The sequence below is a fragment of the Mytilus californianus genome, unplaced genomic scaffold (assembly GCF_021869535.1).
Source record: "Mytilus californianus isolate M0D057914Y unplaced genomic scaffold, xbMytCali1.0.p SCAF_65, whole genome shotgun sequence".
NCBI classification, from domain to species: Eukaryota; Metazoa; Mollusca; class Bivalvia; order Mytilida; family Mytilidae; genus Mytilus; species Mytilus californianus.
In genome coordinates, this window is record NW_026262718.1 from 561,088 (window position 1) to 580,653 (window position 19,566).

Genomic DNA, 19,566 nt, shown 5'->3' on the forward strand with positions numbered 1-19,566 from the left:
GCATAATTAGTCAGTAATTATTTTTAATTAGAATGGATTGTTTAACACAAATGGCATGAATATTGGAACACGCAGACTACAAAATTTTGTCTGCATCAATACAGAGTGCCAGTTTGTCCTCTTTTTATTCATATTGATTGTCACAAAGAATCAGTACTTTTCATATTTCAAGATGGTTTGTATAACAAAACTATTTGACAGCACCGAAAAAAAATAAAGAAGGTATAATGATCATATGGGAATATTATAATAACTAAATTTGATGTCTATTGATTGATTTGTAGTTGATTGCGTCTAAGGACAATTATATCATTCTTGTGCAGGACGAGTTTATTATGTCGGACATTCTAGATATGTCTTGGAAAATATCCTAGATGTAATCGGGAAAGATGTATCAATCGCAGTTGATGAAAACTAAACATTGACATTTTTTTTTCATATCCCATTGTATAAATTGATCTTTGTTCGTTTCGTAGGATAACTCTTTTATTCGTCTTCCAATTAAGAAAAGAAATTCAATTATTTTATGATAGCTGTGTTAATATATAACGTTTCACAAGTATAACATTGTATAGCCATTATTTAATGCATGTCAGAATGTACAATAGAAAAAGAAATGTGTAAGCATACTATTGATGAAGAATCACCAACGAGTATATTAATTTGCTGTACTGGGAAAAAGAACAATAACATTATTGTTTACATAATAAAAGATCAGGACTGATACAAAAAATCTTAAACACGACGATATGTCATAAGCAGACAGGTCCTAGGCCTAGGGCAGACCTGTCCTCAGGACTGGTCAATACCAGGTTTTTCCACAGTTCTGGTCAGAAGCAGACTTATTTATTGGATTGCATCAGTTCTCAAAAAGAAGATCAAGGTCTGGTCTTCGAACGATGAAGTTTACTTGCTTGTCTGCTTACTTTTTTTTTTAGATTAACTTGGAAAGCAGTTACCACATCTGCTCCAAGTTAACCTTTCTACAGGTTAGGACTGCACCCATCTGTATTTTTCAAAGAACAATACAAAAAGGACATAATTTATATAGAACTGTTGAATAATCGAGTCTAGTATCTGTTTATATCTTTGTTGAACATTACGATTTATATAATTTGTCTGTAGTTATAACCAATATATAATGTAATGAATGATGCTAACATAAATCTTAAATGTGGCATCTCCCTTGGGATTTTTGACTATATTGAAGTACATTGTTAAATTTAGTTGCTGTATAACATTAATGGTAAACATTCTGATGAGTGTTAATGAAAGTAAAGACCCCAATTGGCCCTCATAGGTCCACCTAATAAATCATTTGTACTTTTTTATATTCATTGTTATTGCAATCAGTTATGCTCAATTATTTGCAGATCTTATTAAAGGCATTTTCAAAGGTCTTTCAAAGATTACAATTTTATTCTTTACATTATTAGATTTTTATCTCTAACTCCCATAATGATTGATAAAATATTCATTCAGTGCTGTTTTCCTTTTCTGCTTCTGGCTAGTTATTAAAGTATGTGCTGACATTTGAAATAATTTTTAGGGCAAATTCCGGTTAACGTTTATGATATCAACAATAACTGGATCTTAATAATTAGTTCTGTAAAGTACAGTGTCGATTAAATGGACTTTTTTAAGAATTTAATTTTAGTAAACACGTTTGCTTTTCTCATTGTCTATATGGATTCTGCAAAATAGGAGTAAAATTGGTCTTTCAAGAGCAATTACTTCTATGAGGGATACATGGACAATTTGTCAATGTTTACTTGTTTGTATATATTACGTTTCTGGTTATTTTCATTGTTCAAAATTTTTCTCTATCTGTTATCATTTTCAAAATAATAACCAGATCTGCAAAATTTGTGAAAGGTGACATTGTAGTGGCGTTCAGACCATAAAATGTTCTATTATTTTTTTAAATCACAGTATTCCGACATTGAGCTGCTGATGTTTTTCCTTTTTTTTCATGTCAGATGTACCCTTACTGCTTTAAATATTTAAGATAAAGGCCAAACATTTTGAAGTAACTCTTATTAAGGGTTATTTGACCATTTGCCAATGTTTAATTATTTGTAGAAATAACGTTTCTGGATATTTATTTTGACAGTTAACAATATTTTTCTATTTGTTATGTTTTCAAGACAGTAACAACATATTGCTTAATTTGCAACAGAAATACATTTCAGGGGAAATCACATCAAAACAGGAGGTCCAAAACTGATGAATATCTCACAATTGATACAATTGGACATGCTAATCTTTTTTTACCTCATGCACATTAACTCTAACTGCTTTAATAGTTCAGTTGTGAGTTGAAATTGAGAAATTTACGTACGATTACATTTTAGGGATATTATCCCAAAAGTTGGGTGGACTATTTTACTAAAAGTGTCGTAGATGATTGACCTCGACCTTCTAATTATTTTAAGCCAATTTCAGATTTCGAGTTGCTTTTTTATTATTTTAAACAGCAGTTTACACTGCATGTTATCCTAATGTTTTATTTTGAGCGGTTGTTGTCATGTTACATGAATCAAACCCGGATAAAACTTTTGAAATTAAGTACCTTTTGAAACATTCATGTAAATTTTGGTAACATTTTTCACACAGTTTTCAGAAAAGAAGTTCTTAAAAGGTTTACGACGACGAACGACGACAAATGACGACAGACAACCAACGGCGACGTTAAACGTCGACGCAGAATTGCACATGACGAAGAAGGCTTGCTTGATTTGTAAATGAAGTTGAAAGGAGAGTTGCTGCGAATATGGTCATATTTGACATTGCTTTAACCATCTTTCAAAAACCAAACAGAACAGGACAAAATTCATATAGAAATGTAATATTATTGATTTATATCATTGTTGATGATAACAACGTGTATGACTTATTTGTAGTTATAACCAATATCAAATATAATAATGCTTACATAAAGGCGATCTTGGATGACTGGTTCTATTAGTCATGGCATATCTGCTGTGCTGCGAGGCTATTTAAATAAATTTTTAAAATCAGTTTAACAATAACATTAACGGTTTACATTATTATATTTACTAATTAACACAGAGAGTCTCTGAAGACTATTCGGAAATATTTGACATTGTTTTATCTCTCTTTAATAGAAAAATACCAGAGGTGGGTTGAATCAGGAGTTTTCTTTGTAGGTGATTTACTTGATGAAAACAGTATTTTTTTTACTTTAAAGGAATTCTGCAGAACATATAATCTTAATAATATTTTCCTTGAATACCATTTTATACTTCTGATCACTGCTCCAGAAAAAAATAATGTACATATTTAATGAAAAATTTGAATTTATTTAAGATAATAAAAAGTCATGTTAATTCTTTAATCAAAAAATCTAATCAATGTATATAGAACGTCCTACAAAACAAGAAGACAAAATGTGTAAAGAACTAAGCACTCATATAGAAAAATTGGGATTTCATTTATAGATTACCCTTTTTGTTGCACTAAAACCAACAAATTTAGTATGTCCCAGTTTAAGATTTTGCATAGAACTCCAATAAGTAGAAGTCCAACAAAGAACCATGCAAAATCAAAAATATGTGATAAGTCCATTGACATAAAAATACCCAAAAAAGGTTTAAATCAAAGGTTTAGGTCTATAAAATATGTCCTCAAATTATATGACTTGCTGCTTTCTCAGAATTAAAAACAGACATATTTACTTTTGAAATATGTGAACTATAGTTACAAAGAATATACAATAAAACAAGCTGATCAAGATTTCAAAAAAACAACTTTCCCAAATTCCTTTATACAATTTGAAAATATGGATTTATTAAGAAAGTATTGAATTATTTTAATACAAAATATTGTTACCAGCAAATTTGATGGAAAATAAAAATGCTTTACTGAAAACAGGTATATCTTTACCACAAGTCATAAAAGTTACTTCCTCTTGAAGAAATCTACAGAAGTCGGCGCTTTTTAAAAATGGCAGCCACCATGAAGAATGATATTGTTTGTTATTTGAAACATTGTTTTCGAGAAGACAGTGGAAATTACTAGTACACAAAGTTGAAGAAGGAAGACGAGTTTTTACCTTTGGGGAACTGTAATAGATCCATATTGTCCCATTTATCAGACTGCAAATTGATACAGTTAATCCAAATTGAGAAGAACTGGTGCTCTTTGAGCTATGATACTTTGGAGACTATGAGATCCTCACAGTATGTCCATTTCACAGGTAAATTAAGCATTTTACACATCACAAATTTAATAGATTAGTGAAAAGGTAAGAGATTAAATGTGCCAGTAAAAATGGTTGGATACGATCTTCAGTGCCAATTATTCAAACAAGCACATTCGTGAAGTTCATGAAGCAACTATTTCTCAAATCAAAACATTTCAAAAGTTAAATGACAATCTCTTTATCTACGAATTAACGAATTGGTTGGACACAACTATTCAATAACAATGGTTCAAACAAGCAACTATTTTTAAAAAGGATTGGTGGGAAGGACCCCCCCCCCCCCTTTTATATTTTGTGTTTAAATTGTAACTTATTATTATTGCTTAAAATAATGAATTGTCTATGTTTAAACTACTTATATATACCACCTGTGCATGTCTCACCTATATTCAAGTGAATTTACTAATCGATACAACACCTTAAAATTATTTTGCAACTATAAACCATGACAATCATGTCCATCATGTCTCCATGTATGTACTAAGATAAAAGTACGATATGGGGTTGTATCATAATTGGTCAATTGACTTTAAACTAGATGAGGCATATTCTAAGCAATGATAATTGATAAAAATTAAACACAAAAAAGGGGTCTACCCCACAAGTGCCTGTGATAAAAATAAAACATATTTTTCGGAAATGATTACTTGACCTTCTTTTGTATGCAGTGAACTGTGTACTTAACATGACAAAAATAAAAATACTTGTTTGAAATAATTTCTAAAACATTGTGTGAAATACATGTACATTTGTAGAACATGAAGTTGTAGGATTTGTCATGCAACTGATGCTGATAATTTTTATATTTATTTTCATTTATGTAGGTATAGCAAAGGTTTACAACGGAAACCATTGAGAAGATGAAAATGGTAATGATAATTTTATTAACCAATCATGGTGCTCAAAATTTGAGCTAAACAATCAAATGAATAACATTGATCAACATAAATTTATTCTTGAAGTCACTGAGACCTTGAGAAATTCAATAATTTTATTAGCCTAGGTCTATGGGAGACAACTCTTGATCGATTTTATTATAAAATTTCGTTCTATTTTTTCAAGCTACATTGATCTTTTCTAAGAGTTTCTTTCTTTCTTCAAAAAGGGAATGCAATTATTTAGATACGTTTGAAGTAACAAACACGTTTCATTTCATCAGAAAATATTTTTAGAATTTAAATTAGACAGATGTTGAGATCTAGTATCTTTAAGAACCTGACACTTTAAAAGAAAATGTAGATTGTCTTCAACTGCGTTCTTATATAGCTTACACTTTCTGTCTTTAACTTAAATACAAATATATCTACCTCTTTCGAATTCAAGATCATAACAGCTAGTTCTAAATCTTGTGACAATTTGCCTGTCTTTTTTTTTTAATTTACTGTTGAATATGGTTTAAACATAAAATATTTTTTAAATTATCTACAAGTTCTTAATTTATTGTTAAACTGTATATTGGTACACTTCCAATAATTGCTTTCTAAACTAGCTACCCAAATTTCTTTAAATTTTTTGTTCGATAATTTTTTACTTTTTTTTAATATTTTTTTATATGGTTTTGTTTAAAATTTAACTGGTTTACATATAGTCTAAACCTAGGAATTTAAACATATGTTTAATATTTCCTATCCAAGATTCCTGGTAAGGTTTGTTCAAAGAATGGGATAAACGTGTACTGTGGACACATTTTTCTTGTTTTAAATATTTTTCCACTTATTTTAAGCCAAACTGTCTCACTTAATTTATTATCGTTCCCTTGATTTCTACTTATTGTTTGCCCTAAAATTCAATAAACATAACAAATGACTTAATAACTTGTTTATTGGCATAAGACTCAACAGTGACGCTTAGATCCAAATAGGTAGAATGCCAAACAAGTACAAAGTTGAAGAGCATTGATGACCCAAATTTCCAAAAGGAAGTACCAAATACGGCTAAGGTTATCTATGCCTGGGATAAAAATCCTTAGTATTTCGAATAATTCATACTGCAAATAGTGAATTTAAAAAAATGACCATAAAATTGATAAAAACTTTTTTTATCTAAAAAATTTTTAGATGTGAATGTAGCTCAAATAACGTCATACTTTTCTAGATTAGCAGTCAAAGCATTTTCGGACCAGACACCTGTGAAACAGGATTAAATTGATGATGATGATCTTATTGCAGATTTGTCTGCTATGAAGAGCAGTTGTTGATGGACGGTATCAATGAAAAAATTTCATAATATTGAAATAATAAACAGTGACTAAGAGGTTCAACAAATATTCAGAAAACTTCAATTATTCACTAGACTTGCTAGAAATTTAATTTTATACATTTTTCATAACAAGTATTTTTTAACCTTAATTCTTTGTCTGAATTGCATTATTTTTCCCTTATATGAAATTGAAATAGGCTATATTTTATTTGGTTCTGTAATGAAATCCTTCATTTTGGAGTAATGATATGTTTAGAAGAAGTAAAATTGCAAGAGCCAATTAAATTAAAAATCAATCGTTTAAGTTAAATTTAGAGCTCTTCACAATGTGTTGTACAGTTATGAATTTTGAATGTTATATTGAACATTCTAATATGACGTCCCTTTTTCGCTTCGTAAACTAAGCCGTGTTCTTATTTGCACAAAGTATATTTGACACATGCACAACTTACTATATAAATTCTCTGTATTTTGATTCTTAAAGAAATTGTTCTTTGTTTAGAACAATAGATTTTAAAACTATTTATTGTACGTGTGTTACAACAATTTATGTCATAGATCATTTATTGCGTTTCATTTTTCGTGTACATTTTGCTCATATTAAATAGGGATATAAAAGGAACAGCCAAACATTCCTTAGGTATTTTTGTAGGCTTCGACCTATAGAAATACCGTATTTGTCCTATTAAAATCGAAATAATTCCTGAACTAACGGTCAGTGTAAAATATCGACAAATATAATGCATACCCATGTTAAAATGAGCATAGAGCATGACATGAAGGAATTATTCCTTAATTCATGAAGCCTTTTCATAAATGATAAGGATGTTCTTGTCCCAGGCAGAAAATCCTGGCCGTGTTAGGCGCAACTTTTTGGAAGTTTTGGTCCTCGGTGCTTTTCAGCTTTGTACTTGTTTTGGCTTTCAAACTTTTTTTATCTGAGCGTCACTGGTTAGTCTTGTGTGGACGAGACGCACGTCTGGCGTATTGAATTTTAAGCCTAGTACCTTCTGCTAGCTATTATTCGTGTGTTTCTATGTCCTATATGTTCTCCCATTTATTTGTATTGTGGTCTTGTCATGTGATGTTGTCGTTTTGGTGTTGTGTTTGACGTTGCCATAAAAGCGGGAGGTTTGGCATGCCACAAAACCAGGTTCAACCCACCATTTTTTTCTTAAAATGTCCTGTACCAAGTCAGGAAAATGGCCATTGTTATATTATAGTTCGTTTCTGTGTGTGTTACATTTTAATGTTGTGTTTTTGTTGTGTCGTTTTCTCCTCTTATATTTAATGCGTTTCCCTCAGTTTTAGTTTGTAACCCGGATTTGTTTTTATCTCTATCGATTTATGAGTTTCGAACAGCGGTATACTACTGTTGCCTTTACTTTCCCCATATACTGATCTGCCTTTAAAACCATAGCTGTCCAACTTGTCCTTGAAATTAAAAAAAAGTAAATGACAGGCGATCAAGTCAATCATGACAATGAAGACTACCAGTGACATTTTCACTTTGAGCAGGATTTTCTCAAATTTATGAAAAGTATGGAACCACTGTTTCCATGACAATCATCATTGCATGTCCCCATATTTTTACTCTGGGTGGTTATCATCTGACCTTTGTTTAAACAAAACATTAATGTTGTGAAGATAAAACAAAAGTAACTTTTAGATTTGAAAATATATATTTTATATGTTCATAATTATAAATCAACTGTTAACAAAACTTTGAATTTTTGAAATACTAAGGCTTTTCCACCTCAGGAATAGATTACCTTAGCTGTATTTGGTAAAACTTTTCGGAATTTTTTGGTCCTCAATGCTCTTCAACTTCGTACTTTATTTGGCCTTTTTAATATTTTTTTATTCGAACGTCACTGATGAGTCTTTTGTAGACGAAACGCGCGTCTGGCGTAAATATAAAATTTCAATCCTGGTTTCTATGATGAGTTTATTTATGTTATTCTCCTAAATTTGTCAATTGTTCAAAAAGACTTTTTCCATGGCAACTATCATTTACTGGCATTCATTTGATTCAATTTCTAAATCATACCTAACTATTTAATTGCAAAAAATGTGAAACAAAGTGTTTTCATGGAAATTTACTTATAAACCTTTTTTTTTTGTTGTTTTTCAAATTCATCAAACATAGAAAGAATAAATGACTGTTTCCATAGCAATAATCATTTGTCGGTCCCAATGTTTACTTTTTTTCTATATATTTCACTAAACACACTTTCATACTTAACACATTCATTAAATATGCAAATAATGTTATTTCCGTTACCATGGCAACCATCATTTCCTGGTTCCCATTTTATTTTTTTTTAGTTTACCAATTCCATATGTATAACATCACAAAATCATTATTTAAAAAGCTGTTTTGGAAAGGTTACTTTTACCAAAATAAAATATAGAAAATTTGACAAATATGAAAATCCTTTAATTACACAAATTGCCATGGTTTCCAAGAAAAGTTTCATATATAAATATATATATATAGGGAAGAACAAAACATTTGCGAAAGCAAATTTACAGATCTAACATTGTTGGTCTGATCTTTAGACGAATTATATTTGCAATGTATTGTCAGCCTTGTATCACCATCACTGCTGGTGATCCGATGGATAAATCTGTCATTGAGTTTTCAATGGTTCAGACGTACTTATAAATATAATTATTTCTGTGACTATATCTTACATTAATTTGTAGGATTCTTTACAATAGATAATTCAGCTGATCTGTAACAATTCCTTCTTTATGCCTTATATATCATGTACTGTATTACGACGCTAGATTAAAACTGACGAGGAAAGGTAACATCCGGCCACCGAAAGCTTTATTATTGTAAAGCCTAGGTGGCCGAGTGGTCTAGCGTGTCGGATACAGTGCAAGGCGATTTGGTGTCACGATATCTCAGTAGCATGAGTTCGAATCCCGGGGAAGGAAGAACAAACAATTTGCGAAAGCAAATTTACAGATCTAACATTGTTGGGCTGATGTTTAGACGAATTATAATAAATATACACGTCTTAACAAGTGACAACCATACAATATATATGCCCACTGGATCTCATAGTGATAGAGATACATAGTTAATACAAACAGTATTAGAGTTAGATTTTCTGCTGACAAACTTTTCTCCGTCCCTCAGCGGGATTCGAACTCACACCTTTGATACAGTACAGCACCAATCGATTAACCTCATGTCCAGCGCTCTAGACCACTCGACCACATCCGCTATATAATAAATCTCTAACACTGTTGAGTGTAATTTTCAGGCTTATATATATAAATATATATATATATATATATATATATAAAAGTCTAAATTGAAAACAACGTTCAAACCTATGATTGCGTTGGATAAAAACCGCAATTTGTATACGTGTGCATGTAAAACAAATTTCTTGGTAGAGGGGTCTAATTACAGCACAAACAACAATTTCCAAAAGACCAAAAAAAGTGAAAAAGTATATTTTAACAAAACGCATTTGACTAACAGGTCGAACAACTGATGTTCTTAAACCCTGCTGACTGCCATTGGCGATTGCCAAATAAATTGATCACCAGATCTAACAAAATGGATCTTAATATTAATTTAATACCAAACAGAAAACAATAAACTTGTGGTAAAGATGGTATACCACAAACATGAGGTGCAAAAACTTGTACACCATATCCGGATTTCGACAATTAATGTCTCTTCAGTGATGTTAGGGATCGAAACGGTATTTGGAAGGCCATCTAATTTACCTCAATTTAGGAAAGACTCTTGAATTTTAAAGAGTCGAAATAGGATGAACGGATCATATAAACCCGAAGGAAAATATAATACAAGCCCAAACGAAAAAATATATGAAAGTCTAAATTGAAAACAACGTTCAAACCTATGATTGCGTTGGATAAAAACCGCAATTTTTATACGTGTGCATGTAAAACAAATTTCTTGGTAGAGGGGTCTAAATACAGCACAAACAACAATTTCCAAAAGACCAAAAAAAGTGAAAAAGTATATTTTAACAAAACGCATTTGACTAACAGGTCGAACAACTGATGTTCTTAAACCCTGCTGACTGCCATTGGCGATTGCCAAATAAATTGATCACCAGATCTTACAAAATGGATCTTAATATTAATTTAATACCAAACAGAAAACAATAAACTTGTGGTAAAGATGGTATACCACAAACATGAGGTGCAAAAATTTGTACACCATATCCGGATTTCGACAATTAATGTCTCTTCAGTGATGTTAGGGATCGAAACGGTATTTGGAAGGCCATCTAATTTACCTCAATTTAGGAAAGACTCTTGAATTTTAAAGAGTCGAAATAGGATGAACGGATCATATAAACCCGAAGGAAAATATAATACAAGCCCAAACGAAAAAATATATAAAAGTCTAAATTGAAAACAACGTTCAAACCTATGATTGCTTTGGATAAAAACCGCAATTTTTATACGTGTGCATGTAAAACAAATTTCTTGGTAGAGGGGTCTAAATACAGCACAAACAACAATTTCCAAAAGACCAAAAAAAGTGAAAAAGTATATTTTAACAAAACGCATTTGACTAACAGGTCGAACAACTGATGTTCTTAAACCCTGCTGACTGCCATTGGCGATTGCCAAATAAATTGATCACCAGATCTAACAAAATGGATCTTAATATTAATTTAATACCAAACAGAAAACAATAAACTTGTGGTAAAGATGGTATACCACAAACATGAGGTGCAAAAATTTGTACACCATATCCGGATTTCGACAATTAATGTCTCTTCAGTGATGTTAGGGATCGAAACGGTATTTGGAAGGCCATCTAATTTACCTCAATTTAGGAAAGACTCTTGAATTTTAAAGAGTCGAAATAGGATGAACGGATCATATAAACCCGAAGGAAAATATAATACAAGCCCAAACGAAAAAATATATAAAAGTCTAAATTGAAAACAACGTTCAAACCTATGATTGCGTTGGATAAAAACCGCAATTTTTATACGTGTGCATGTAAAACAAATTTCTTGGTAGAAGGGTCTAAATACAGCACAAACAACAATTTCCAAAAGACCAAAAAAAGTGAAAAAGTATATTTTAACAAAACGCATTTGACTAACAGGTCGAACAACTGATGTTCTTAAACCCTGCTGACTGCCATTGGCGATTGCCAAATAAATTGATCACCAGATCTAACAAAATGGATCTTAATATTAATTTAATACCAAACAGAAAACAATAAACTTGTGGTAAAGATGGTATACCACAAACATGAGGTGCAAAAAATTGTACACCATATCCGGATTTCGACAATTAATGTCTCTTCAGTGATGTTAGGGATCGAAACGGTATTTGGAAGGCCATCTAATTTGCCTCAATTTAGGAAAGACTCTTGAATTTTAAAGAGTCGAAATAGGATGAACGGATCATATAAACCCGAAGGAAAATATAATACAAACCCAAACGAAAAAATATATAAAAGTCTAAATTGAAAACAACGTTCAAACCTATGATTGCGTTGGATAAAAACCGCAATTTTTATACGTGTGCATGTAAAACAAATTTCTTGGTAGAGGGGTCTAAATACAGCACAAACAACAATTTCCAAAAGACCAAAAAAAGTGAAAAAGTATATTTTAACAAAACGCATTTGACTAACAGGTCGAACAACTGATGTTCTTAAACCCTGTTGACTGCCATTGGCGATTGCCAAATAAATTGATCACCAGATCTAACAAAATGGATCTTAATATTAATTTAATACCAAACAGAAAACAATAAACTTGTGGTAAAGATGGTATACCACAAACATGAGGTGCAAAAAATTGTACACCATATCCGGATTTCGACAATTAATGTCTCTTCAGTGATGTTAGGGATCGAAACGGTATTTGGAAGGCCATCTAATTTACCTCAATTTAGGAAAGACTCTTGAATTTTAAAGAGTCGAAATAGGATGAACGGATCATATAAACCCGAAGGAAAATATAATACAAACCCAAACGAAAAAATATATAAAAGTCTAAATTGAAAACAACGTTCAAACCTATGATTGCGTTGGATAAAAACCGCAATTTTTATACGTGTGCATGTAAAACAAATTTCTTGGTAGAGGGGTCTAAATACAGCACAAACAACAATTTCCAAAAGACCAAAAAAAGTGAAAAAGTATATTTTAACAAAACGCATTTGACTAACAGGTCGAACAACTGATGTTCTTAAACCCTGTTGACTGCCATTGGCGATTGCCAAATAAATTGATCACCAGATCTAACAAAATGGATCTTAATATTAATTTAATACCAAACAGAAAACAATAAACTTGTGGTAAAGATGGTATACCACAAACATGAGGTGCAAAAATTTGTACACCATATCCGGATTTCGACAATTAATGTCTCTTCAGTGATGTTAGGGATCGAAACGGTATTTGGAAGGCCATCTAATTTACCTCAATTTAGGAAAGACTCTTGAATTTTAAAGAGTCGAAATAGGATGAACGGATCATATAAACCCGAAGGAAAATATAATACAAGCCCAAACGAAAAAATATATAAAAGTCTAAATTGAAAACAACGTTCAAACCTATGATTGCGTTGGATAAAAACCGCAATTTTTATACGTGTGCATGTAAAACAAATTTCTTGGTAGAGGGGTCTAAATACAGCACAAACAACAATTTCCAAAAGACCAAAAACAGTGAAAAAGTATATTTTAACAAAACGCATTTGACTAACAGGTCGAACAACTGATGTTCTTAAACCCTGCTGACTGCCATTGGCGATTGCCAAATAAATTGATCACCAGATCTAACAAAATGGATCTTAATATTAATTTAATACCAAACAGAAAACAATAAACTTGTGGTAAAGATGGTATACCACAAACATGAGGTGCAAAAATTTGTACACCATATCCGGATTTCGACAATTAATGTCTCTTCAGTGATGTTAGGGATCGAAAAGGTATTTGGAAGGCCATCTAATTAACCTCAATTTAGGAAAGACTCTTGAATTTTAAAGAGTCGAAATAGGATGAACGGATCATATAAACCCGAAGGAAAATATAATACAAGCCCAAACGAAAAAATATATAAAAGTCTAAATTGAAAACAAAGTTCAAATCTATGATTGCGTTGGATAAAAACCGCAATTTTTATACGTGTGCATGTAAAACAAATTTCTTGGTAGAGGGGTCTAAATACAGCACAAACAACAATTTCCAAAAGACCAAAAAAAGTGAAAAAGTATATTTTAACAAAACGCATTTGACTAACAGGTCGAACAACTGATGTTCTTAAACCCTGCTGACTGCCATTGGCGATTGCCAAATAAATTGATCACCAGATCTAACAAAATGGATCTTAATATTAATTTAATACCAAACAGAAAACAATAAACTTGTGGTAAAGATGGTATACCACAAACATGAGGTGCAAAAATTTGTACACCATATCCGGATTTCGACAATTAATGTCTCTTCAGTGATGTAAGGGATCGAAACGGTATTTGGAAGGCCATCTAATTTACCTCAATTTAGCAAAGACTCTTGAATTTTAAAGAGTCGAAATAGGATGAACGGATCATATAAACCCGAAGGAAAATATAATACAAGCCCAAACGAAAAAATATATAAAAGTCTAAATTGAAAACAACGTTCAAACCTATGATTGCGTTGGATAAAAACCGCAATTTTTATACGTGTGCATGTAAAACAAATTTCTTGGTAGAAGGGTCTAAATACAGCACAAACAACAATTTCCAAAAGACCAAAAAAAGTGAAAAAGTATATTTTAACAAAACGCATTTGACTAACAGGTCGAACAACTGATGTTCTTAAACCCTGCTGACTGCCATTGGCGATTGCCAAATAAATTGATCACCAGATCTAACAAAATGGATCTTAATATTAATTTAATACCAAACAGAAAACAATAAACTTGTGGTAAAGATGGTATACCACAAACATGAGGTGCAAAAAATTGTACACCATATCCGGATTTCGACAATTAATGTCTCTTCAGTGATGTTAGGGATCGAAACGGTATTTGGAAGGCCATCTAATTTACCTCAATTTAGGAAAGACTCTTGAATTTTAAAGAGTCGAAATAGGATGAACGGATCATATAAACCCGAAGGAAAATATAATACAAACCCAAACGAAAAAATATATAAAAGTCTAAATTGAAAACAACGTTCAAACCTATGATTGCGTTGGATAAAAACCGCAATTTTTATACGTGTGCATGTAAAACAAATTTCTTGGTAGAGGGGTCTAATTACAGCACAAACAACAATTTCCAAAAGACCAAAAAAAGTGAAAAAATATATTTTTACAAAACGCATTTGACTAACAGGTCGAACAACTGATGTTCTTAAACCCTGTTGACTGCCATTGGCGATTGCCAAATAAATTGATCACCAGATTTAACAAAATGGATCTTAATATTAATTTAATACCAAACAGAAAACAATAAACTTGTGGTAAAGATGGTATACCACAAACATGAGGTGCAAAAATTTGTACACCATATCCGGATTTCGACAATTAATGTCTCTTCAGTGATGTTAGGGATCGAAACGGTATTTGGAAGGCCATCTAATTTACCTCAATTTAGAAAAGACTCTTGAATTTTAAAGAGTCGAAATAGGATGAACGGATCATATAAACCCGAAGGAAAATATAATACAAGCCCAAACGAAAAAATATATAAAAGTCTAAATTGAAAACAACGTTCAAACCTATGATTGCGTTGGATAAAAACCGCAATTTTTATACGTGTGCATGTAAAACAAATTTCTTGGTAGAGGGGTCTAAATACAGCACAAACAACAATTTCCAAAAGACCAAAAAAAGTGAAAAAGTATATTTTAACAAAACGCATTTGACTAACAGGTACAACAACTGATGTTCTTAAACCCTGCTGACTGCCATTGGCGATTGCCAAATAAATTGATCACCAGATCTTACAAAATGGATCTTAATATTAATTTAATACCAAACAGAAAACAATAAACTTGTGGTAAAGATGGTATACCACAAACATGAGGTGCAAAAATTTGTACACCATATCCGGATTTCGACAATTAATGTCTCTTCAGTGATGTTAGGGATCGAAACGGTATTTGGAAGGCCATCTAATTTACCTCAATTTAGGAAAGACTCTTGAATTTTAAAGAGTCGAAATAGGATGAACGGATCATATAAACCCGAAGGAAAATATAATACAAGCCCAAACGAAAAAATATATAAAAGTCTAAATTGAAAACAACGTTCAAACCTATGATTGCGTTGGATAAAAACCGCAATTTTTATACGTGTGCATGTAAAACAAATTTCTTGGTAGAGGGGTCTAAATACAGCACAAACAACAATTTCCAAAAGACCAAAAAAAGTGAAAAAGTATATTTTAACAAAACGCATTTGACTAACAGGTCGAACAACTGATGTTCTTAAACCCTGCTGACTGCCATTGGCGATTGCCAAATAAATTGATCACCAGATCTAACAAAATGGATCTTAATATTAATTTAATACCAAACAGAAAACAATAAACTTGTGGTAAAGATGGTATACCACAAACATGAGGTGCAAAAATTTGTACACCATATCTGGATTTCGACAATTAATGTCTCTTCAGTGATGTTAGGGATCGAAACGGTATTTGGAAGGCCATCTAATTTACCTCAATTTAGGAAAGACTCTTGAATTTTAAAGAGTCGAAATAGGATAAACGGATCATATAAACCCGAAGGAAAATATAATACAAGCCCAAACGAAAAAATATATAAAAGTCTAAATTGAAAACAACGTTCAAACCTATGATTGCGTTGGATAAAAACCGCAATTTTTATACGTGTGCATGTAAAACAAATTTCGTGGTAGAAGGGTCTAAATACAGCACAAACAACAATTTCCAAAAGACCAAAAAAAGTGAAAAAGTATATTTTAACAAAACGCATTTGACTAACAGGTCGAACAACTGATGTTCTCAAACCCTGCTGACTGCCATTGGCGATTGCCAAATAAATTGATCACCAGATCTAACAAAATGGATCTTAATATTAATTTAATACCAAACAGAAAACAATAAACTTGTGGTAAAGATGGTATACCACAAACATGAGGTGCAAAAAATTGTACACCATATCCGGATTTCGACAATTAATGTCTCTTCAGTGATGTTAGGGATCGAAACGGTATTTGGAAGGCCATCTAATTTACCTCAATTTAGGAAAGACTCTTGAATTTTAAAGAGTCGAAATAGGATGAACGGATCATATAAACCCGAAGGAAAATATAATACAAACCCAAACGAAAAAATATATAAAAGTCTAAATTGAAAACAACGTTCAAACCTATGATTGCGTTGGATAAAAACCGCAATTTTTATACGTGTGCATGTAAAACAAATTTCTTGGTAGAGGGGTCTAATTACAGCACAAACAACAATTTCCAAAAGACCAAAAAAAGTGAAAAAGTATATTTTAACAAAACGCATTTGACTAACAGGTCGAACAACTGATGTTCTTAAACCCTGTTGACTGCCATTGGCGATTGCCAAATAAATTGATCACCAGATTTAACAAAATGGATCTTAATATTAATTTAATACCAAACAGAAAACAATAAACTTGTGGTAAAGATGGTATACCACAAACATGAGGTGCAAAAATTTGTACACCATATCCGGATTTCGACAATTAATGTCTCTTCAGTGATGTTAGGGATCGAAACGGTATTTGGAAGGCCATCTAATTTACCTCAATTTAGAAAAGACTCTTGAATTTTAAAGAGTCGAAATAGGATGAACGGATCATATAAACCCGAAGGAAAATATAATACAAGCCCAAACGAAAAAATATATAAAAGTCTAAATTGAAAACAACGTTCAAACCTATGATTGCGTTGGATAAAAACCGCAATTTTTATACGTGTGCATGTAAAACAAATTTCTTGGTAGAGGGGTCTAAATACAGCACAAACAACAATTTCCAAAAGACCAAAAAAAGTGAAAAAGTATATTTTAACAAAACGCATTTGACTAACAGGTCGAACAACTGATGTTCTTAAACCCTGCTGACTGCCATTGGCGATTGCCAAATAAATTGATCACCAGATCTAACAAAATGGATCTTAATATTAATTTAATACCAAACAGAAAACAATAAACTTGTGGTAAAGATGGTATACCACAAACATGAGGTGCAAAAATTTGTACACCATATCTGGATTTCGACAATTAATGTCTCTTCAGTGATGTTAGGGATCGAAACGGTATTTGGAAGGCCATCTAATTTACCTCAATTTAGGAAAGACTCTTGAATTTTAAAGAGTCGAAATAGGATAAACGGATCATATAAACCCGAAGGAAAATATAATACAAGCCCAAACGAAAAAATATATAAAAGTCTAAATTGAAAACAACGTTCAAACCTATGATTGCGTTGGATAAAAACCGCAATTTTTATACGTGTGCATGTAAAACAAATTTCGTGGTAGAAGGGTCTAAATACAGCACAAACAACAATTTCCAAAAGACCAAAAAAAGTGAAAAAGTATATTTTAACAAAACGCATTTGACTAACAGGTCGAACAACTGATGTTCTCAAACCCTGCTGACTGCCATTGGCGATTGCCAAATAAATTGATCACCAGATCTAACAAAATGGATCTTAATATTAATTTAATACCAAACAGAAAACAATAAACTTGTGGTAAAGATGGTATACCACAAACATGAGGTGCAAAAAATTGTACACCATATCCGGATTTCGACAATTAATGTCTCTTCAGTGATGTTAGGGATCGAAACGGTATTTGGAAGGCCATCTAATTTACCTCAATTTAGGAAAGACTCTTGAATTTTAAAGAGTCGAAATAGGATGAACGGATCATATAAACCCGAAGGAAAATATAATACAAACCCATACGAAAAAATATATAAAAGTCTAAATTGAAAACAACGTTCAAACCTATGATTGCGTTGGATAAAAACCGCAATTTTTATACGTGTGCATGTAAAACAAATTTCTTGGTAGAGGGGTCTAAATACAGCACAAACAACAATTTCCAAAAGACCAAAAAAAGTGAAAAAGTATATTTTAACAAAACGCATTTGACTAACAGGTCGAACAACTGATGTTCTTAAACCCTGTTGACTGCCATTGGCGATTGCCAAATAAATTGATCACCAGATCTAACAAAATGGATCTTAATATTAATTTAATACCAAACAGAAAACAATAAACTTGTGGTAAAGATGGTATACCACAAACATGAGGTGCAAAAATTTGTACACCATATCCGGATTTCGACAATTAATGTCTCTTCAGTGATGTTAGGGATCGAAACGGTATTTGGAAGGCCATCTAATTTACCTCAATTTAGGAAAGACTCTTGAATTTTAAAGAGTCGAAATAGGATGAACGGATCATATAAACCCGAAGGAAAATATAATACAAGCCCAAACGAAAAAATATATAAAAGTCTAAATTGAAAACAACGTTCAAACCTATGATTGCGTTGGATAAAAACCGCAATTTTTATACGTGTGCATGTAAAACAAATTTCTTGGTAGAAGGATCTAAATACAGCACAAACAACTATTTCCAAAAGACCAAAAACAGTGAAAAAGTATATTTTAACAAAACGCATTTGACTAACAGGTCGAACAACTGATGTTCTTAAACCCTGCTGACTGCCATTGGCGATTGCCAAATAAATTGATCACCAGATCTAACAAAATGGATCTTAATATAAATTTAATACCAAACAGAAAACAATAAACTTGTGGTAAAGATGGTATACCACAAACATGAGGTGCAAAAATTTGTACACCATATCCGGATTTCGACAATTAATGTCTCTTCAGTGATGTTAGGGATCGAAACGGTATTTGGAAGGCCATCTAATTAACCTCAATTTAGGAAAGACTCTTGAATTTTAAAGAGTCGAAATAGGATGAACGGATCATATAAACCCGAAGGAAAATATAATACAAGCCCAAACGAAAAAATATATAAAAGTCTAAATTGAAAACAACGTTCAAACCTATGATTGCGTTGGATAAAAACCGCAATTTTTATACGTGTGCATGTAAAACAAATTTCTTGGTAGAGGGGTCTAAATACAGCACAAACAAC

The 19,566-nt window shown here is 31.8% G+C and overlaps 1 protein-coding gene across 1 annotated transcript in view; it reads right to left on the bottom strand.

Annotated features, from left to right (window-relative positions):
- LOC127707340 (uncharacterized) overlaps window positions 1-19,566 on the bottom strand; it is a 181,825-nt gene that overhangs the window by 108,842 nt on the left and 53,417 nt on the right. The window contains exon 6 of the mRNA XM_052211853.1: window positions 2,936-2,995. Coding sequence (XP_052067813.1) covers window positions 2,936-2,995 — 60 coding nt within the window. The remainder of the gene's footprint in view (window positions 1-2,935; window positions 2,996-19,566) is intronic.